At 40.7% G+C, this 23,530-nt stretch overlaps 1 protein-coding gene across 1 annotated transcript; it reads left to right on the top strand.

Moving 5' to 3' along the window:
* Positions 1-988: 988 nt before the first annotated feature.
* On the top strand, positions 989-11,462 carry LOC136421256 (macrophage mannose receptor 1-like). Its single transcript, XM_066408488.1, has 10 exons — positions 989-1,182; positions 1,951-2,153; positions 3,228-3,420; positions 3,585-3,617; positions 4,813-4,938; positions 5,564-5,766; positions 7,022-7,205; positions 8,399-8,431; positions 9,245-9,367; positions 10,907-11,462. Exons 1-10 carry the CDS (start codon positions 1,116-1,118, stop codon positions 11,305-11,307), a joined length of 1,566 nt encoding a protein of 521 aa, XP_066264585.1. The 5' UTR covers positions 989-1,115; the 3' UTR covers positions 11,308-11,462.
* The last annotated feature ends 12,068 nt before the right edge of the window (positions 11,463-23,530 follow it).

Here is a 23,530-nt window from a genome sequence, read left to right as displayed (position 1 = left end):
AACAGAAATGTGTATATAACATTGATTGGTTTATCCAAGGGATCTTACTGAAATGAAACTTCCTTGAATTATGTAATTTTTTTACAGTTATCTGAGTCATGGAAATTACATTTCCATGGGTAATAAATCAATTCCTTTTAACATTTATTTCCATACAATTTCCCATAGGTTCGTGGCTACAAAGTTCTCCTGATTGGGCAATCGATGCAACGCCAACACTATGGCCCGATACGTCTGGTCCAGATAAGGTTCTTGACAGTGAGGAAGGTTCCTTCTGGAGCCCGAGCGGTCCAGGCCCATGGCACATCATCTTCGACTTCCTAGGACCCTATACGTTTTCTTGGATGGGCATCACCAACTATGGGGACATAACCCACGACATTACAGCATTCAAGTTCCAAACGTCGGCAAGTTCTGATCCCTACATCTGGATTGACGCACTGGATTTCAACGAATCCTCCGACCTGTTGCCTGCACGATTCGCAGTCGGAGGTTTCAATGGCACCAGTCGTTTCTGGCGACTGTTCATCACAGCAACAGGCCCGGACAACTCTCCGCCTTGGTTAGTCGACGTGGGCTTTTATGGAATCGAAGCAGGTAGGTCGCCTTTTGAGAATTTTATTGGGTCCTAAACAATGCATTAAAACTGCTCCCAATGAGGACTAGTAGGTAAAAATAACATATATCAAAACACATGTTAATGTCAAATGTTCATATATTAACAAGTACGGATGGTTTACTGTTAAGCATAAAGAGCAACAAGGCACATACTTGTTGGGCATACTATCTGTAAAGCGACAAACTTAAACCCTCCATATAAGGACTATTTGTAATTCATCAATTTATAGAATCTATACCGTTCGTTCAGTACTTACTGGCCTCACCACACATTTTGTACAGAGAAAATCGTTTGCTAAATTTAAAAAAACAAACATAAATCGGGTCTGGCAACAGTCACATATTGGTCAATAAAATGTACATCCTTTTATATGTAATGTTCTGACAAGGATATATTGCTATGAGGCTCCCCAATCTTTGTACATTCAGATCCAAGAAGTATTCAGTGTGCTGAGAGTGAACGCCAGTGCTCCAATGGTTGGTGCATTCCTGATTCTATGTGGTGCAACGACGTTTACGGCGACTGTCCGAATTCAGAAGACGAAGCGGACTGTGGTGACCCTCGTGAGTTTCTGCATCACTCGTGAATCCCTTCCAATATGATGTTCAATAGAACGACTGCGATAGGGGACAGTCAATGGTGGACCTAAAGCATTGTACATGAACAAACCAATTGGAAATCTTGAGTAAAATAGTTTAACTCCATATGTCCATATATATATATATATATATATATATATATGAGTTGAACATTCTTAAATTGTTTCATTTTTTTACTTAGATCTTACATCAGAAAGAGGGAGCATGTTTTCTGAACCACATGTAGTTTTTGGTCCATTTTTGTTTGGGTGGAAAGCAATTTTCAGGGACAGAGCGAGATAGGAAACAGATCATTAGAAAGAATCTTAACAAGAGATAAACAAAAGATATATAAACAGAAAACGGACACAAAAAAACAACTTCAAATGGGTTTTTGGTCCAGAACTCAGCGGCCCCGGGTTAGAATCCCCTGACGCCACCGATGACGTGCCATTGGGAAAATCTACTTAACACCGTTTTCCTCACAACACCCAAGTGCACCAAAAACTGGTATATTGTGTGGGGGGTCACGACACTAGCAATAGCTGCTTGTGCCCCATGTGCATTGCACTTTTGTCATTCTTATAAAATCAAATCAAAACTCAAATCAATTCAGCGCTCGTAAATTATCGTATAACAAGATTTTGCATACCAAGGATGGGGCATGTTTTCTGAAGACAATTTTTGTACTAACAGTAACGCAGTTAGAAACATGTGAAAAAGCATTAGCAAGAATTTCCTCACCTACCACAGTGTCCGGGTACACTGAGCGTGATGGAACCCACTACAAGGTGTTTGACCAAGCCATGGTGTACAGTGATGCCCAGCACGCCTGCGCAGTAGATGGAGGGCACCTGGCCCATGAGACGACCCAGGAGCTGCACGACTTCCTCGTCTCCCTGATTCAGGAGTCTGGTGCAGGCGGGGACTACTGGATCGGGCTGCAGGATGTTGCAGTGAGTACAAGAAGTGATACATATGTCCCTTTTTCAAGACCGTATCCTTTTCTGACCTATACCATTCTTTGACTTGAAAAAATCATGTTGTGTCTTCTGTGTGCATTTTAGCAATATTTATATAACCTGCCCCATTGAATTCATTACTATAGTATCCGGCTAGCCGCTAGCCGCTGGACACTTCGTGGCATTTTAAAAATGCAGTTTTTGAATTTGATAGAAAATTGATTAGATATGTGCATCAGAGGAATAGCCATAAGACACGTTGCGGAATATTATTATTATGTAAGGACTGCGACGTCGAGGATGAGTAACAGTTAGAGCATTGGATTCAGAGCCCATAGGTTTCGGGTTCAACACTCGCCATGCCCCGGCGTTCTGCCCTAGGGAAAGGCACTTCACACGCAATACTAAAGTGATAGACAGGACAAAGCGAGATAACTGGGAAATAGTGTTGCTCCACCGACAAGTAATAAAGGAAGTGCTCCCAATGTGACCTGCACAGCAATTTGAGGGGGGATTTGACCCCCATAGTCACTTTAACTTATTAAACCCAGTGGCCAGCCCGGTAATGACCATTTAGAACTGTTTGTAAACGTTGACTTTCAGTTTCAATGCTTATTGGTTCGCTTTGACACCTTTGAGAAGGTGATCTTGTGTGGCTGTAGATATAGCATTGTCCATAAGTGAATCATACAATAAGAGTCTATTTGGGTCCAATTCCTCTAACCCCCTTGGTAGTTAGCTGGGACAGGGCCCATATCTCATGTTGGCAGACCTGGGCGGTGTTGCGGAAAAGTGTTGTGCCATAAAAAAATGTGTGCTAGTATTCTATGCATACGACTTCAAAGTATCACACTTCATTTCATAGTTCCACACACTTGTAAACTAACGAGATGTAGACACAATCGGCGGACTCTCATTGGCTGTTGGTAGTGGTCATCTTCTAACATGACGGTGGAGTAACGCATTTTCTGTTGATCTGTCAAAACTGAAATCTGTGCCAAAATCAGTGACGGATTTGTGTGTCAACATTTGCATAATTGCTACCAAGAACCGTTATTTCTTTTACAGCATGAAGGTGATTCGGGGTTAAACACGTGGGCCTGGTCTGATGGAAGTCCTATCAGCGATTGCTTCTCCAACTGGGCACCGGGGGAGCCCGGTAACAGTGCTGGGAATGACTGCGGGCAGCTATGGGCAGGCATAGGTCTCAAATGGGACGACACCTATTGTGAAATCCAGAAGAACTTCATCTGCCAAATAGGTGATTCTTTGTCTCATTCAGGGGTTCACAGATTCAGAGTGACCTTTTTTTCATTTGATTATAATCGTATATGGCTACTTTCGAACAATACTTTACGATATTGTTTCATTATAAACTGTAACGTGAATAAAGGGTTTTAATCTTTGCCATCTGCTTTTTTTCAGGTCCCGATGAAGAGAATGACTGTGCACCACAAGGTAATGTTAATCTTGTACTGCATCCAGAATATTAGTATTTTCGCCTATTTATGGACGAATAGTACCTTCATTATACATGTACACTCTTTGGATATTTTTTATGATGATCAGGTTAGGACTCAACGCAACATTTCAAATTAGTTCGTCCTGTTTAATCTATTTGATTCTGTTAAGGTTCTTCCTGCGTACTTCATGAACGTCTTGGCATTGTCACCTGCACCTTGAACTACCTCCTTTGTATCGTTGTTATTGATAGCGAACTTTGTGGCTTCCGGTGCCAGTGTGAAAAATAGTTAATTTGCTTACACAGCCCCCACAAATCCTCTTTTCTTGGAAAGCGCTCATTATAGACTGCAAGTTAAAAGGTTTAAATCCCCCCACACCATAAGGTTTGTTTCATAGCCCTGTGCCACACTGTGGTGCAATCACTGCAACAGGGGGCTAGTCAACTGGCAGTGGAGTGTGTTTAACTTCCATACTGTTTCAGAAGTATGTACCATTTTTATAAAGTCTTTGGTATGACTCAAAGCGCCTCTTGTTCAGAGTTGTCCTACCCGGGGCTTAATCCCGGCCCTTTTGGTCAAAGTAATTTGAACCAGATGTGGCTAGTAATAGAAGCGCAGACCACTACACCATAGGGACACCCCTATAGACTGAAATGCGCACTGTAATCCTTGATAAGGCAAAACGAAGAACCCCCTTTTTAGACTATTTTTCTGTTGTTAATTTTTTTTCTAATTACTTCGCCATAAAAGGCATGAATTCGGGACTATGTCGCTGTCTTTCATGTTGTTTAATCTGTGTTGACAACGTACGTCGAGAAGTCTTGGATGGATTTTCATAAGATTTCGTACGTCAGTAAGTGTTGGCAAATTAAAGAAATGGTTAGATAACTGCCCCCCCCCCTTTACTTACTTTCCATATTGTTCTGCAGCAGAACTTTTAGAAAACTTTAAGTCACTTTGCGACGGTATAAGATAATAGAAACCAGCTAATGAAATCAAACCTTTTTCTACTTCTAAGTTACTGTCCTTTCGCTTCTTTCCAGTGAAGTAGATGGTGATCAGACTAGCCCAAACTGTAGGCAAACTTCTGTGTTTCATGATTATGGCGTTAACAGTTTACACTTAGAGGCGAGTTTATTGTGAGTTTATAGCATGTGGTAAAACTGCATTTTCCTCCATGTTTTTACAAGGTGAGTTGTGTATGGAGGGTCAACGCCAGTGTTTGGACGGTTCGTGCATCAATGAAGACTACTGGTGTGATGGGCAGTTGGAGGACTGCACTGGCGGTGAGGACGAAGCTAACTGTGAAGGTGACCGTGAGTATGGAATGCTGTTAATAACTATGACTAACTGCTTCTTACGTTATAAAAGGTTTATCTCTAATAGGAATAATGTTTCAACAATCACATGGTACTGAAATATATTGCTTGTGACCCTATATAATCATCTGAATAAAATACAAAGCAGGCCTTAATGTCAGGAACAATAACAATTCGAGTTCTTCAATGGTACGGATTCATGTAAGATGTGGAAATCAGAAAGGGAGAAATATTCATATATAATGGTTATGAAGATAAGCTTGGTGAAGATTAATGTTCATACTTTTATGCACATTAGATATGCACTCATAAAGCTCACGTGTCATTTACATCCCCCGTTTTAACACATGCACAAGAAATGACCAGGACATTATTCTGGGGGGGGGTTGTTGTAATATATCTCAGAGTATTTCTGACGCAGGGCTGCGCTAATCGGCTCCATGGGGCTACCCCTTTTGAGCCAGCTCCATGGAGCTATTAGTGAAGATACTATTGAGTATTTGACTATTGAGTATTGGGGGGGGGGGGTTGTTATAATAAATTTCAGAGTATTTCCAAAACTAGCGGCAGCAAGGTTAGAATTTTTTCAAAGATTTAACAGGAATATCCTCACCTGCCACAGTGTCCGGGTACACTGAGCGTGATGGAACCAACTACAAGGTGTTTGGCCAAGCCATGACGTATAGTGATGCTCAGCAGGCCTGCGCAGTAGATGGAGGGCACCTTGCCGATGAGAAGACCCAGGAGCTGCACGACTTCCTCGTCTCCCTGATTCAGGAGTCTGGTGCAGGCTGGGACTACTGGATCGGGCTGCAGGGTGTGAGAGTGAGTGACACAGACGATAGAAATGCCATTTTGTTTTCTGCTCTATACCTTTCTTTATCTGTTTTAAGACCCAGTTCTGAGATGTTGGTTTTATACAACGCCATCTCGTAAACAGTTGATTACGAATGTGCATCGAAGGTTCGACCATTGTCGACTGTGTGGCAGTTTCCATCGCTTAGAAGTACTAAACATGTATGATGTGTGTATATATGTGTGTACATTTTGTACAACGCCATTTCGTACAAAGTTAGTTAGGAATGTGCACCCAAAGCATATACTTGTTTCTTGGCATATATCATTTTTTCAAGGTCGCCATACCACAATGATAGCAAACCAATACAACAATAATCAATGCATATTAATGCAGTATAAGTACAAAATAAAGTAAATCAACATAGAACTTAAAATACAAATCAGCCTAGCAACATACACGTTCTGAGTGATAAGTTGTTAAATCAATTCGGCACTTTGTAATAGCCATAAGGTAACATGCAGTAGGATAAAGTAGGCGTGGCCTTGTTGCTAGGCAAATGGCGCAACCACACGATACAAGACTAAAGGTTTTGCGGAATCCATTTCCCATGATTATGTAGATTTTTTTTCTATTAAAGAGAGATGTATTATTGTAATCAAGCACAAGCATTACGAAATACAGATTGACAGCACGATGCCCGGTGGATGCCAACAAACTCCCGAGGGTGGGCGGAGCAGTACCAAATCCATTAAGACACCCAGTCTCGGGATCTAACTATTTCAGAACCCAACTGTCTTACCGAAGCAAATATGATAAATACATATATTAAAAAGGACATGCATTTTTGATGACTTGAAGGTGTTTGAGGTGAAATGCAAGAGGAAGAAAATGTATAGCCTCCTTGACCCGACCATGACAAATTATCTGGCACGTCTGACACGGTGGGACCAGTGTTGCGTGTCACTGGTAATTATAAGAAAACAAAAACTGGCACCTTTCTGGGTCAGGCCCTGGTGGCCTCCCAAGGGGTAGGGGTCTACTAAGTAACGAATAAATTGACTACGTTGGAGACGCCCTCAATTTTATCCAATCAGGTTGATGGAACTTCACCTACTGGTGGGCGTCTCAAACTTTGTCAAATTATTCGTTACTATGTACACCCCTACCCCTTGGGAGGCCACGCCATGTGGACTAAGTCACAAGAAATGCACGCCCCTGATTGGATGAGAAAAGACGGCCGGGTTCTAATGTAATCAAACACAAGCATTGTAATATATATAGATTGACAACACGTGGACCTGGTCTGATGGGACTCCAATCAGCGACTGTAGCTTCACCAACTGGGCACCAGGAGAGCCCGGGAATACTCCGCATTCACCGGTCTGTGGTCAACTCTGGACAGGTGTAGGTTTTAAATGGGACGACGACTTCTGCCATTTCCATAAGAACTTCATCTGCCAGATAGGTGATTTTTCAGTCCACGATATATTCTTCATCATATGCTATTCATCTCCATTAAAAAAAATGGAGATATTGTTTTTTGTGTGTTTGTGTGTGTTTTTCTGTTCCCGGATTGTCGGAGTCATCATAACTCAAGAACCTCGATATGGATGATGATAATATATAGTATGTAAGAGGGTGTTGAGAAGACAAAGGTGGAACTACACGGGTGCTTTTGTCAAGATCTTCCAAGGAGAATAACTGAAGAGGAACGGTGACTTTCCATGAGATTTAGGACTAAGGTACCGTAGACTAAGATATTTCTAATTAAGTCCAAGTTATGCAAATTGGGACTTACGTCACATAATTAATGAGGAAAATCTATATTTGCAGTGTTAACCATTCTCACTCTGGAACTCTCTTCCCAGTAATATCCGCACATCCCTCACTGTCAGCTCCTTCAAAAACAAACTCTGTACGTCACTCGGCAACAGATACTCTGTAAATAATTGACTGACCTACCACAAGTATTAGATGACATGTTGTATAATCTGCTAACCTAGTATGTAATATAAACCTAAGTTTTGGCTTGACATTGTTAACGATTTATATATAGCTTAGTCTTGTGCAATTTTTTTTCCATATGCGCTTCAGTCCTGTGATGGTTTTTGCTAATTTTGTTTCTTCGATGTTATTTTACTTTGTGTTCTGTGTCCGCCGTTATGTGTGTGTTTGACGCATGCGCACCTTGTGAAAGTTTGTATTGAACTTTGAATATACTGTTCCCAGGGCTTACCCTTTGTAATAGCCTTCGGCTAGTTGGGTAGTCCTGGCTGTACTTTCCTACAGTCAAATAAATCAAATCAAATCAAATCAACCATTAAAGGAATCACATATATGTGACGTATGTAGTTTATGACAGGTGGAGCATTTACAGATACAAATTAGGCAAATAACTTTCTAATTTGTATGATTCATCCACATTTAGCTACAATTTGACTGTCAATATTGCGACATATGTGAATTAGTTAAAGCTGTACATGGCCGAGCATAGATTATGTAAATATGAAGTAATTTGCAATTGCATATAACCGGATTAATTCATGTAGATATTAGGTATCCGAACTGTTCTTTGTTATGTTATCATTAGATTATAGATGAATGGATATATTCACCAATATTTATTGATGTAAATTCCTGCCATTTGAACTTTTCCAGGTCCTGGTGAGGAAAATGCCTGCGATCCGAACGGTAACTGTTTATCTCTTGAATTGCATCAATGATTATGTCTAAACCAATATACTGATCTCACAATGTCCTCATTTGATTATTCTCAGTTTAGAATACGCCATTTCAAATCGGTACGTCCTGTTTTAAAATCAAGGTTTCCATTTTGTCCTTCTTGTTCGTCTTAGCATTGGCACCTGCAGTCTAAGTTACAATCCCTTTCCTAGTTGTCTTGTTGATTGTAAAAATCGTTGATGTCTGTGCCCATGCGAAAAAGCTTAATGCTGCACTACCCTGAACACAGCCAGTACCGATCTTTGATTCTGTTTTTAGCAAATTCTTGTAAGCCGTAGGACGCACTTGTAAACATTTAAAAGCTTGATAAAGCTTTCTGAAGTAAAATTCTCTGCTATGGTGTTTATAAGGTAATTTGTAGTCCTATAGCTTTTTCGAGGTCGTAGCTATGGGTAACGGAATGTTATCTGCTGTGTATAGTTCGCGATATTGGAAGGCGGAGCCAATCCCTCTCCTTTTACAGACATTTACTTTCCAACCGAAATCAGGATTTTCAGTTCTGGGCCAAAGACCTTTACCATTAAAAGAACGCCACGACATAAGTAATGCAATATGTGTCATTAGTGAATTCTTGTAATAAAGTTTATTCCCCCCTTTCTGTTTGAAGAGAGTGGTATTGAACTTGCATAAGCTGATTGAAATGGCATTTTGTGGTCTCATGATATGAATTCAGAGGCGAGTATCGATGCATGCTTTAATCATGTACATGTACCAGAAGGCTACTTTATTTTTTCATATACCTACCTTTCTTTTCACAAGTAGCGGTGTGTTCGGAACGCCAGTGTTTGGACGGTTCGTGCATCAGTGAAGCCTACTGGTGTGATGGATCGTTTGCAGACTGCACAAACGGAGAGGACGAAGCGGACTGTGGAGGTCATGACGGGGGTAGGTATGGAATGTTGTAGGTGGAATGCTGCGAGATAGATGTATCGATGTGGCATCGTGTGGCGATGCGAAAGGGTGTTTCGCCCACAGTCGAGAGGTCCCGGGTCCGAAACCACCGATATGAGCCGATGTTGTGCCCTTGGGAAAGGCACTTAACACGACTTTCCTCATTTCACTCAGGTGTCAGGTGTAAATGAGTACCTAGCTTCGGTTAGGGACGTCCCACGGATAGGACGTTACATGGAGGTCCCGTGTTTGCGGAGAGCCAGACCGCGAGCACGTTAAAGAACCTACCGCACTTATCGAAAAGAGTAGGGGTCCTTCCCGGTGTGAGTGGTTCAAAACCTACAGTCCTATGACCGCACAAGAATTCAGAGTCGAGCCTACGGCTAATAGGGCAACCCTGGCATGTACATGCTGAACCAATAAATCAATACATAGACGAATTATTAATGAAAAGTTATCTATACCGTAATGATTGTGACAAGCGGTCCAGTATCTGTTAAATAAGAATCAGTGCTCATCTGCTATAGATAGAAAACGGTACGTTATAAAAAGCTGCCAGTCCAAGTGAAACTGTGTAAAGATTGAGCTATGGGTATAGTGGAAGATGAAATACATTTCATTTGTAACTGCCCTCATTACGAGGATGAAAGAAACAAGCTTTTCGGAACAACCAAAACAATATTTCTGAGTTTTCACCATCTAGAAGATCTAAAAAAAACGTTTCTACTAAAATCACAAAACCCACTAACCATTACCCCCCCCCCCAGTAATGTTATATGTAGAAATATTAGACGCATAGAATAGACACGTGTTACCATTGTTACCCTTTCTACTGTTTGTACCCTTGCAATTAGCCTACGGGCATGAATTTGCAAATAAATTATTATTATTATTACTATTACTAATACTTCAAGACATCAAGGATTCAAAATAACGAGACAATTAACAAGTTGGTACGTCTATAGGTGTTAGACATCCAAAAAATAATATACGACAAAAAAGTTACCCAAGCAACTTGTCTATCGGATTTTGAGTTTGGAGAATGATATCCACATCCGGTTGCTTGAGTAACAGTTTTCTGGCGAAAATTGTTGGCGTGCTTAGGTCGTAGAAATTATACTTACACCGACAATATAATAATCCAGAATAAAACTCACCAAACTTAAAGCTACAGTTAAGCTCACCACACTTAAAAGAAAAATAGCAGGACTACAATTTCAAGTACCCCCTCTGTTCTTTGGAAACGCATCAACACTCAGCCAGACACCACATGGTATTATATTAAAGTTGATTATCATCTTCAGATATAGATTCAGTGGCATGCTACTGAATACGTAGCCAAACGGATTACTATTTCTGTATCATAATGTATGTTAATATTTGATTTGATCAAAGACTACATACATGAAGGTAGAGAAAGGTTTTATCAAAACTGTGAGTTTCGTTATCATCCGTCTATAAGACAAAAACAAACTAAACGAACACAAGAGGTTGTTGCCTTGCAAATTAAAATGTATATTGAATTTGTTCCAGCAACCACAGCAGAGACTTTGACCACCGTAGAAGAGAATGGTGGCATAATAGTTACAGCACCTTCTGGTAGCCTGACCACCGAAGGGCAGCCTGACCAAGCCACGGCCCCCGGCGTTCTGACCACCGAAGGGCAGGCTGACCAAGCCACGCCCCCTGGCGGTCTAATTACCGAAGGACAGCCTGACCAAGCCACGCCCCCCGGCGTTCTGACCACCGAAGGACAGCCTGACCAAGCCAAGCCTCCTGGCGTTCTGCCCACCGAAGGGCAGCCTGACCTAGCCACTCCCCCTGGCGTCCTTACCACCGCAGGACAGCCAGACCTAGCCACTCCCCCTGGCGGTACAACAGGCATTGCAGCCTTGACAACTGATGACGGTAAGAAAACGGCCCTCATTTGTTGAGCAAAGTCAAATTTTTTGTGTTTTGTATGGAATCCATCGTGCGGTATATGTCTTATATTGTCCGCCAAGAGCATTTGTGCGCATTGCATTCGCAATGCCACTGAAACAAAATTAACGGAATACCATTTTTCAGAGATCATTTCTTATAAGAATATTGCAAAATACCCTTATTCTGAAAAATCTAATGTTGTACTTTCGTGTATACACGAGTAAGTGCATTAGTACATTAAAAGCAACAAAGCTGATCTCGGTTAATGAAGCTAATACTAAGCATATTGTACCATCACACAGGTAACTGCATTAGTACATTATAAGCAACAAAGCTGATATTTGATCTCACACAGGTTATGTTTTTTTCCATACTCTTCTAGCCTACATAGAAACAGTGCCATACTTTGATTTCCAATTGCCATTTTTACAAGCTAGATTTTTAAACGTGAGGTGCAAAGTTTCCCCCAATATTCTTCATGGTAGGTAAAATGATGTCAATTTTCATTAAAAACAACCGAAGTTTGTAGCAGAATGCAAACAATCTATAAGAGAAATGTGTAATGTTTTTTATACATCTTTTTCTCAAAAGGAGCTGAGACTGAGACTGAAGGAGACGAATGTGAGCTGCTATTTTTTATATCTTCTGACCGTAAAAATTAAGTTCACATACCAAAACAATTTCACTCACCTCAACGACTTACTACAGTATACATATATATGTTATCATATTAACGTTACGTTCAGCGTCACCATTCCACGATAAGCGAAATAAGCCATAACTTTCGACATCACATATTTATACAAATAAGTAGTCACTTGTTATGATGCTGAAAATTGGCCAAAGGGCATTGACCTCGGATGTACAATGCACTGTGTAAGATAGGCAGTTGTGTTGTCATAAATGATTTTAAAATACCATTTGAGATTGTTATGGTTCTAAACATTGAAGAAAATGTATTTTTTTTCATATTTTGCTGCAAGTTTATCTTAAACTATGAAAATACTTTTTTAAGATTAACCTCTACACACAAAAAGCTAACTTAGCCATAATTGCTTAAAATATCTATAAAAGTGTTGTATTTTCTATTCATAACCAAGTCTGTACATTAATTTTGTTATTGGACAGAATGTAAGATACTCTTCTGCTTGTTTTTGACAGACTCGGAGGCTACTGTTGCTACCACTGGCGGCGGCTTGCTGGCCTCAATCATTCTGGCTCACGTTATCTTGGCTTTTTACGACATGTTCGCCTAGGGCAGACCCCGCCAAAGGACCAACACGCACCAACTGCATTTGTCTTATATTGCAGCACAGTTGTAGGATAGTATCGTAATGATGTAACCTGCATGCACATCGAGAAAAAGCTAAACTTTGATACACAACGACACTCTTCTCTCAGACGTCGAATAGGATCGCGGTAAACAGAGGTGTGGTCTATAAAGAAATGTGGTTCTTAAATGGATAGGTCTATGAAGAATCTTTCTTATTACACATAATGACACCATGGTAGCATCAACATGTATGTTATCCCGCAAAATATAGTTTTCCCTTTCAAGTAGATTCCATGAATTAAAGAAAAATAATGATATTTGAGTGCTCTCCTTTTCCGGACTCTTTTGGTCATATTCCGTTTAATCGTGACATAGTAAACTGATTATTAATTAGATTGCCCTGGTCATGAAAGTCGCGAATTTTTTTTTCTTGTTTGATCAAAAACTAAATACCAAAATATCAAGAGCAAATTTTACAGTCAAACATAAACTCTTACCACATTTTTTAGACGTAACAATTGCGCAAAGGAGTTAGTTAAAAATCACTTCTCGCTCCCTTTAAGAGTTAAAAAGGATTGTCTAACATCAAAAAAGACGTTACCCGTATCCTTACTAGACATTGATGAGATGGTGTTGCTTGGTATTTTAATTATCGTTAAAAATCTTTCCGGTCGCCGCCATTATTATGAATTTTTGTTACTAGGCTAGCCGACAAGACTACATACTAGGCTTTGATAGTTATGTGAGCGTAAGCGTTTCTTTATTTTCTTCTTTTCAAACTATAGTCAGTTAGCACTGTGAACTCATAATAAGTACCCTGGTAACTTTTTTTATTACAATTCGTGAAACAGATCCTAGTAGTGATTCACTATTGACTCCTTATTCAAACTAATGAGCTTGCAAATGCAGCAGTCAAACACGCTGACGTCTTTGATTAAAATCATACTATATAGAGATAGCTTTTCGTGGTTACCGAATTCTCTTCCAGTACGGTAGATGACGGCGGGGTTAGCTCTGCCCGATAATACCAGGATTGTGAAAACGGGATGAAATTACAGACACAAACATATCTGTTGTACAAAATCGCCATCTGAGTTTGCCTGGTTGTTTTAGAACCTCACAGCAGGTATAAACAATAGAAATGTTTTCAACAAGCCCTAACTCTGTTTAACAACTGATGTGTATGATCTGCTACTGCAGTAGCCGTATGGGGTTGATGGAGGAGATAATAGGTAGCTAACTTTTTCAGTGTATTACATTTTGTTTATCTCATCTTTTTATGACTAATTCCTCATAATCTACTAAAACTCATTTGGTATCTCTTATATGGGATGTTATTAATTCATTACACTTGGAATTATTGGCGGCTCAGACGGAATGGACTACATTCAGTTTTAATTTATGCACGTTTCGCTAATGATCGATGCAACAAAAATGAAGCAGACTAAATTGAGTAGAATCATTCACGATTTTATTTGATATTTTGGATAAACTATACAGTTATAAAGGCATCTTATTGTCGTGTTTTGTGGGTTAAAATGATAAAATTCTTTGTAATATGGGCCGTAAGTGATAAAATATTTCGAGTTGAAACGAAGCAAAATTAGTGACCTGTTACTCTGATATAGACATGGGTGTTAAATTAAGCTTCATTTTTGTTTAGTGAAAGTATTTTCAAATACATGTTTGATGTGAGAAAAAGGATGAATATTTCTTAAGTTCTAAAATATCTAAAATTTCCACTTCATTTTTGTTGCTTTGAGGATGGTGAAAATAAATTCCGTGCAAATCTAACAATAAAAGATCTAACAAAGTCATTGAAGAGGCTGGGGGTGATTTTTTTTTATACAACTGTACATAAACTTGACAAAGACACATAATTCCGAGACAACTATAATCATGAGTGCAAATGATTTTGCGTCAAATTTCAAGAATTATATTTTTAAAAATGACTGATCTAAGACCAAATAGTCAACAGATTTTAGAAGTTAATGTTGTTGTTATTGCTGGAACCCACAAGGGCAAATCTACGACACATTACCTCACAAGTTTAGTTCACTTCCTAGCAAGCACAATGGACAAATCTGGATACATCAGTACATTCGTGCTGACTGACTTTACCCGTGCTTTTGACTGTGTTCACCACCCTACCGCCATCAACAAGCTTCTCGCCCTCGGGGTACGTCGATCCATCATCCCTTGGATTTGCTCCTTCCTGACAAGCCGGCAACAACGTGCCAGGTATCATGGAACTCTTTCTGAATGGGAAACACTGTCATGCGGAGTACCACAAGGAACTAAGTTAGGCCCTCTCGTATTCCTGGCCCTCATTAATGACGCTGTTCCGGTTGAAGACGGGTCGGCGGATGGCTTGAAATACGTTGACGACATGTCGTTGGCCGAACACAGACCCAGAACTCTTCCTTCTACAATGCAAAGGGACGTTGATGGACTGAATCTAATTACATGCAACTTAATCCAGTGAAATGTAAAGTAATGGTTATATATTTTATGAAAAACCCACCCCACCTCCACAGTTGTATTTAGGACCATCAGAGTTGGAAGTAGTGCAGTTTGCTAGAGTTCTAGGTGTAATCCTGCAAGCCGATCTCAAGTGGTCCACTCATGTAAACTCGATAGTGAGCAAAGCTAACCGTAGGCTTTATCTGGTACGTGTCCTAAAGAAACATGGACTTGTTAACTATGACTTAACGCTTGTTTTCTGTGGTTTTGTAAGGCCATTGTTAGAGAATGCTTGCCCTGTGTGGCATCCTGGTCTCACTACTCTCCAGTCAAACCACAAAGAAGCTGTACAAAAGAGGGTGTGCCGAATGATTCTAGGTAAAAACTATGTTAGCTACGACAGAGCATTAGAACAGCTGTCACTCACTCCCCTGTACCTGAGACGCTGTAATCCGTGTATGAAATTTGCACTGTCGATCTCTAAATCCCCCACCTTCTCTAGTTGGCTCCCTCCGAAACGGGGAAGCGTTCACAGTAGAGATCTTAGGTCAAAGGAAAACTTCACACAGTTCAGCTGCAAAACTTCCAGATGTAAGAACACTACATTACCTTTTACCGTAGCGTTATTGAATGTATTGTAGTTCTTGACTCAAGTGTATAGTTTTTAAATATGTTGAGTTATGGTAAAACTTGTATGAGCCATTTTATGAATCTTAATAGATGTTAGGAAATGTTTTATCCCATACATCAATTCAGCCAGAATAGGCTGCGACGGTATGTGTATGCAGTTGTTTTCAAATAAAACCAGTCATTAATGTATGTTCATTCCCCCTCCCAATGCAAAATTTAACTCCCAATGTCATCCCATGCCAAAGTAATCTGCCTAAAAGTGATCTATTACAAATTCATATTCCAGGCCCGAAACGGAGCTCTTGTCCCCTATAAAAGAATGGATTACAGGAACTACCAAGCATAATGGACCATTCAGAAAACATCTCTTGTAAAAAAATAATAATAAAAAACTTGTGTGTAATCACCCCTGTCCGAAATCAAATTCAAAACGTCCACCCTTTCAATAATTACGCGTCACCTGCAAGACAACTATCCTGTCAACCACACGCCAGGTGCAGGGGCTTGGGGTTACTGACCTGTAGGTTGTGTTGTTTACGTACGTAATTGTGAGAGCTTCTACTCGCGAAATTACAGACAGTCGAGCGCCGCCGCGTATCTCCAGCCTAATTAGCATAATTTTGAGTGTTGTATAGCCGCTAACGTATTGTTTGTTTAAACTTGTACGCTGAATAGACCCTAATTAACTTATTTTACGCATTTTCAGTGGCAAATTTCATATAGTACGCACCGCCGCCAGCACGTTGCACATATTTTTGACCGTGTTTACACCAGCGTGGACGTTGCTTTACCGACTAATGCCATTGACACTTCGCCAGTTTAACAAAACACCTCAGTGTGCACTCGTTCAAACCTTACTGCAGTTGAACGCCATGCCAAACCAGTCGTTTTGGCTCAGGGACGACCGACATGAATCAATTTGAAGATTTGACAGGAGGAGAAGAAGAAAGCAACATGAGAGAAAACAATATGTACCGCCCATACCTATAGTATTGGCAATACATAATGAAAGGCCCTTCCTCATTGGGTTACGAGAACATTCTTCGAACAGTGACTTAGAAAAGGGTAGCGAAATACGCACCTCCAAATTTTCGACGACTCCTGTCCGTCTTGTTCACGGAGTGGCCTAGTCTCGCGAGAACACAAGACTAGGCCGAGACTTGTGACGATCTTCTTGCCTCCCCCGCCTCCTTGCGGAGCAGGGGTAAGTAGGACTTGGGCAGCTCCCAACCTCCGGTACGGTTCATCCACTCCGTGAACAAGACGGACAGGAGTCGTCGACAATTTGGAGGTGCGTATTTCGCTACCCTTTTCTAAGTCACTGTTCGAAGAATGTTCTCGTAACTGTCATAAAACGTGACTGATGAATTTATTCAACGAGTTCCTCATTGAGTATGCCCAAACTGACCAATAAGGTCTTCGTTTATACTAAACATCGCGCGCGTATTGGCTGCCGGCGCATGCCGCTTCCCGATAGCATATTATTGTACAGTAAATGCCGCGGCGTGCGTGCGAGACTGGAAAATAGCCAGGAATTTGATTTTAACAATCGCAAAAAAATGATATTGAAGTAGTGTATGCAAAAAATAATAATAGGTTTATCTGGGTAAACACCCAATGCCAAACTACAACAGACTTCCTGTATTTTGGTTTCAATGCTAAGGCACTGGAGGCCAAAATGTTCATTTTTGGTCAGGAAAACCTCAATAAAATCATTTTAAAGGCATCTAACGAAAAATAGATTTAAAAAAAAAGGTCTGCGGATGTGCACTTACTCTACTTGTATACCAAATATCAGCTTATTTAGCTCAGGACGACTGAGATGAATCGATTCGAAGATTTGACAGGAGTTGAAAGAGGAGGAGGAAAAAGAAACACTACAGACACAATATGTACAGCCAATACCTATAACATGGGCGATGTATAATTATGGTGTAAAATGTACAAATACCGGTATAGCCCCCCCCCCCCCTCCCCCTATTAATCTCGTACTTGTGTGTTTTCAGGCCAGACATACTCAGCAATAACCAAACTCCAACCAAAACGTACAGAATCTTCCATAGATAGTGCTCTCTTTATATACTTCTTAGGGTCATCTGAAAAAAGTACAACAAAGCATTTGGAACTAACTAAGGTTAAACAGGTGAAAACAACCACCATATTTGAATTAAACAGAATGTAGCGAATTGTGGGTAATGTGTCAAAGGGCAGGAGACTATTGAGCTGTAAACATTTTATAACCAATGAAAGCGCGATGTTTAAACAAATTTAGAGAGGGAATGCTATCATGCTTGTATTTTTATTGTTAACAGATCTTAATTTTAGAGCTATATATTGAAAAATAGCTATATAAAGACGGCACAACAACAACAACAAAACATATTTTACGGACGCAATTCAAAGAGGCTGGAAAAAAAAACGTAACAACTTTTCATGTTCTACAATGGCGGGAATATGCTGATGTTTTTCGTCCTTTAAAATAGAATGAAGTATAATTCGCTTTAAGTATCAAAGCAAGTATCAAAGATTTTTCCGAGCTACTCTGTATAGAATTTCTGCCTGGAACCTTTCCGCACTAAACGACATGTGACTATGAAAGAATTTAATCAGGAAAGTTATGGCTGGCAAAATATTTCACGTAGCTCCTCGTGAAATGCCTGACTAAATTATGCATATGCAGCTGCATGGGTACCCAGAAGCCTCGTGCCGATGCAATTGTAAGTAACGAAGATTCTGATTGGATGTCTGAAGATTCGAATGTAGTGAACTGACCGAGTGCGTTTCTATCAGTCACATTGATTGGCTGAACCAAATTATCGGACATAAAAGATAGCATGTTGTAGACCACACCCGTTCATTTTTGAAAGAACACCTGCCCGACTCGCGATCGGGGCATCGCCGAGTTCTGGCACCGCAGGAACTCAGTGAGTTTGATTTCAGCTTCTTTTATGTAAGCGTCTACAATTCTACTTCATCTGAGAATACTTTAAAGGTATTGAACTATGTAGACATCACTCGCTCTAGGAATGCAAACTTCGTGTTGAAAATCGTGTTTGAATAGTATCGAATTTGCAGGGATATGTTTACTCCACAAATGCGTATTATCACAATCTATGGGAGTTCTAATCATCAATAAGCATGTAAAATTGATTGAGTCACGATTAGTTGTAATTAGTGCGGCATAAATATGTTGTCGCAAGCTGCAAAGGGATATGAGGATTTTAAGCTCAGAATAATGTGCATTTGGTTCTCTTATTGGCGTAGCATTGAGTCATATTTCAAATAGGAAGAAGACGCTAAGATATCGAAAATACTTACTATATCAGGAAGACTATATGTCTGCTGTAATTTGTTTTGGAATCTGAGGAAACTAGAACAGTATGCCCATAGGTTAACTTTCTTGCTTGTTTTAGAATATAATCAAGATACTTCCACTGCACGAAATGGCCTCGTATCCCGGCGTATACGTACAGGGATTCCTCCGGAAATATTCCATATCCCGGTGCGGATTTAGCGTATCCGTAAGTTATTACGGAAACGCTAAATCCGCACCGGGATATGGAATATTTCCGGAGGAATCCCTGTACGTATACGCCGGGATACGAGGCCATTTCGTGCAGTGTTCAGATGACAAAAACATGGTAGTATAACGTTTAAGAACGGATCACTTTTTTAAGAGACACCAGTCGTAAACTTAACTATCTTAGATGTGCACGCAACATTAATGCTATGTCATCCGTCGCTAAATACCCCTTAAATTGGAAATGAAATATTACTCACAAAGTGAGAAACATACTGTAGCCTCCGTTGCAGATGATGTTTCGGCTTCTGTTACACGCTACACTGTCTAACCCTCGTCCTGCTAGCGTTGTCTTACGCAATTTATTTCATTAATTTTATTTTTTAATCAGGTCATTAGCCCTTGAGCGTTCTCTGCGCTGCTGTGGCAGAGTTACTTCTGCATCAGGTGCGTTAGGGTTAAGCCCAATTTACACTTGTCCTTTTAATTGTAGTACTACACATGGTAGTCTACTACTGTATTGGACTACAGCTTTTTTCTGGGTGTAAAAAGAAAACTACACTGTGCAGAGGTAGTTGAATACACTTCGAAGCCAACAACCATGTTCGATTTGACGTAATTCGAACTGATCGCGTGTTCCATTTCGGGTTATCTGCGGTCATTCTCTAGTTTTCTCAGTAAAACCGAGATGTCAGGCCCCTTTTCTTGGTATTTCGCATCAGATAAAACCCCTACCTTTTCACAAATAAAAAACATGCTGAAATTCCCTCCCGCGATTTTTCAAAGGTCACAATAGGTCACTACAGTTTCATGGCAATCAGGAACAGCAGGTGTCCTGCTAGGCTTCCTGTCAGTGAGTGTAAAGTCGAAGCCAATCTGCAGTCTTCTACAGTAGTAGACTACCATGTGTAGTACTACAATTTCACAGAACAAGTGTAAATCGGGCCTTAGTAGACGTGGCGCAAGCGGTAACGCAACCCCGCTGCTTCGCCATCTGAATCGAATTCCGTGGATCCTAGGGCCCGTGTTCGATCCTAGGCGTCGCCTCGAGCTTGGACATGTTGTAAAGGATTGCATTCGTCTTTTCGGATGGTAAATTTTCGGGCGGCCCCGTGTATGAGGGAACTTCGGGCGTAAGCCTCAAGCGTCAAAGCAAGTAAAAGAACCCAACACATTTATCTCGAAGAGTAGAGGTGACCCGGTGTGCTTGGCAAAAACGCGAGCCGTGGCGAAGCCGCATTGCACTACCACTAGCTACTTGAAATGGCATTATGCTTCACCTCAAATGAGGATGACTGCTTTACTTTACTTTACTTTACTTCGGTGCGTTTCGCTGCGGTGTGATGCGTTCAGTTGAAAAATATCCCCAACCCGGACATGTACGGGACCCAAACTCAGGAGCTATTATTTGCAACACATATTTATTTGGGTCCCGTAGGACAATTAACATAACTGTTAATATATCTTCATACTGTCAGATATATGGTCTTCAGTCTAACCCTCGGATCACCTAAACATCAGAGCTCGCCGACTCGTAGGGCGCAATCAAGATTTGATAGGTCTCATAGCAGGGGCTTTTAAGAAAACTTATATGACGTGCGTGGAAGGGGTTGCTAACTTAATCAAACGATTCGAATACCTAGTTGTTACATGCACGCAGAGGACAGTGGACAGCATTCGTGATTTATGTTAACTTGTCTGCAGAAACGGGCTGGTATCAAATCAATAAACATCGAAAGCTTGCTTTATTCTCATATATCTCTAGCTCTATACCTTATTGTTGTAAACTTAAATATAAAGAGTGTTACTGCTGTGGTCTCTGCTTGTTTATTCTTTATAAAAGTATTCTGATTTTATTTCATTTAGTAGCTGATAATTTTGTTGCCCTACATGTAGCAGCCAAGTCGGAAAATTCCAACTTTACACAATGTTATTCTTTGTACAGTAGTTGGTGACTTCTTTATGCAAAAATGGTCATCGGACGTGGCTTCCAGCGGTGGGTCTTCAGTCTTGTGGCAATTGGCATTACCGTCTTTGTAGCGACAGTGGACACATTCTCTTTGCCTGCAGGTACAAAAAACAACAACATTTTTTTACCTCCGTGAAGACGGGGGCATTGTTTTCGGTCCGTCTATTTGTTGGTGTATCATTTGTTGACCCGGGTCCAATTTTTTTCCGCGAGCATGCAGATTTGTATTTGATTTTTTCCCCACGAGGATATGCTCTATAAGCTCTGGCTCCTTACTGATTTTTTACTTCGACCTTTGATATATTTCTATGGGGTTTGTAATATTGCACACAACATACTTATGATTTCTTATAGAAAATCTTGAAATCACACCAGCCCCAAATTCGAGTCAATTGTACGTATACTTTCTTTGGTATGGAATCCACACCTTTTGAACATGTAGAGTTTTCCATATTTTCTGGGGGTCTAAGACAAGAATGAGGAATTACGACAGAAAATGTGTCTTCTATTTTGCTGACAGGAGCGACCGAGCTTTCGTCAAACCAAACTCAGGCACCCACAGACCCGACCCAGCCTCTTGCAGATCCAATTCAGGCGCCGGCTGACCTAACTCAACCCCTGGCACCAACTCAGTTGCCCATAGACCCGACCAATCCACAGGCAGACTTAACTCAGCCGCCGGCAGACCTGAACAAGCTGACATCAGACCCGACCCAGTCGCCAACAGACCCGACCCAGCCTCCAACAGACCCGACCCAGTCGCTGATAAGCCCGACCCAGCCTCCAAAATACCCGACTCAGTCACCGACAAGCCCAACCCAGTCTCCAAAATACCCGATCCAGTCTCCAAAATACCCGACCCAGCCGACAACACACCCGACCCGGCCTCCAACAGACTCGAACCGGCCTCTAACAGCCCTGACTCACCCGCCAGCAGATCCGACCCAGCCTCCAACAGACTCGAACCGGCCTCCAACAGCCCTGACTCACCCGCCAGCAGATCCGACCCAGCTTCCAACAGACTCGACCGAGCCGACAACAGAGACAGGTAAATGTAGTCAATTGAGCCAAGGAGGCTATGTTTTTAGTAGCGTTTGTATGTGGATGAAAACAAAACTCAAGAGGGTCTGGATGAAATATATTGATATTTGCTATATAGGAAGGTCACCTCGATATGATTACATTTCGGGACCCAAAAGTGGCCTGTTACGGTAATGCAATGAGACTTCCGGGTTTAGTATCTCGTGTTCTGGACTTGCTATGGACGTAATTTTTCAGTGGTACATAGCTCTTGGGTCAGATAAGATGCGGTGTAGGTTTGGGCTCCGTTGGTCACAGAGGCCGATTTTTGAAAGGAGATAACCCAAGAAGGGATTGACGAATCGCTTGAGGGAACAAATTCCTCGGTATGACTATTCAAACATGTGACACATATTTCTGAGGAAAAGAAGTTTATTGACAGATAAAACATATGCAAATAAGGACCTAATTTTGCATTATTAAGGAGAAATATTTATAACTCTATACCGGTTAATGACGACAGTTTCACACGTGTGGCCTTTAAAAGGTTACATTAAAGTGATCATAGTTAAAAGAATATTTTGCAAATGATTACGTCACTTGCAGAATTGATAATTGTTAAGATAAGACTTTCATAAAACATCAGTCAAAGAAAGGTTAAAGGCATTCGGCGAAGGTAAGAAGTCGTGGAACTCTAGTTCCTCCTTACCGTTTTCTTGTAACAATAAAACATGTATCCACATGTACATAATCGAAGCTGGAAAAAGGCTGATGATAGTAGGCACCACTTTATTTCTTTTCCAAATGTATATAAAATATACAATAAGTCGCAACTTGTAGCATTCATTACAGTGTATCACCAATTGTTCTTTCCCTTCCGTTATTTCCTTTCTTACATGATTCCCAAAATATTTACCATCATTGACGACGCGCACGCTACTGCTTTTGATGTCACACATGAAGGTTTACCTGTAAACGACACGACAGAGACAGGTGAGCAAGTAAAGCATCAGTGTTTTTTTTAGGACACCACAAAACATGATTCGTCATTATCCTACCTCAGTTAAATAACGTTTTGGTATATTATTACGTTTAATCAAATTCTAAAAGACTCCTATCCATGAGGATGAGAAACCTTCCATACGAGGAGTAATCTATCGTATGTTTCACCTTAGTCAAATCATTTTTTTTTCTTTACTAAATCAGGCATTAATAACAAAAGTCTTGATTCAATAGATTTGCATGCGCAACAAAAATATTCTAGCGGGGTGGAAACAAAAAAAGAAGTATGCCCGGAAACGGAGCACTATGATAATTGTCTTTCTACGTTCGTCTACCTTGTCTCGATAGAGGTGGCTT

The sequence above is a fragment of the Branchiostoma lanceolatum genome, chromosome 15 (genome assembly GCF_035083965.1).
Source record: "Branchiostoma lanceolatum isolate klBraLanc5 chromosome 15, klBraLanc5.hap2, whole genome shotgun sequence".
Lineage (NCBI taxonomy): Eukaryota > Metazoa > Chordata > Leptocardii > Amphioxiformes > Branchiostomatidae > Branchiostoma > Branchiostoma lanceolatum.
This window is presented reverse-complemented; position numbering and strand designations above follow the sequence as displayed.

What these genes read in the sequence shown, in the direction of transcription:
- LOC136421256 (XM_066408488.1), top strand. Translation starts at nt 1,116, where the DNA reads ATGTGGTGCAACGACGTTTACGGCGACTGTCCGAATTCAGAAGACGAA. An exon ending in TCGGGCTGCAGGATGTTGCA is followed by an intron (nt 2,154 to 3,227) that starts GTGAGTACAAGA and finishes TTTCTTTTACAG; the next exon opens with CATGAAGGTGATTCGGGGTT. An exon ending in CTGTGGAGGTCATGACGGGG is followed by an intron (nt 9,368 to 10,906) that starts GTAGGTATGGAA and finishes AATTTGTTCCAG; the next exon opens with CAACCACAGCAGAGACTTTG.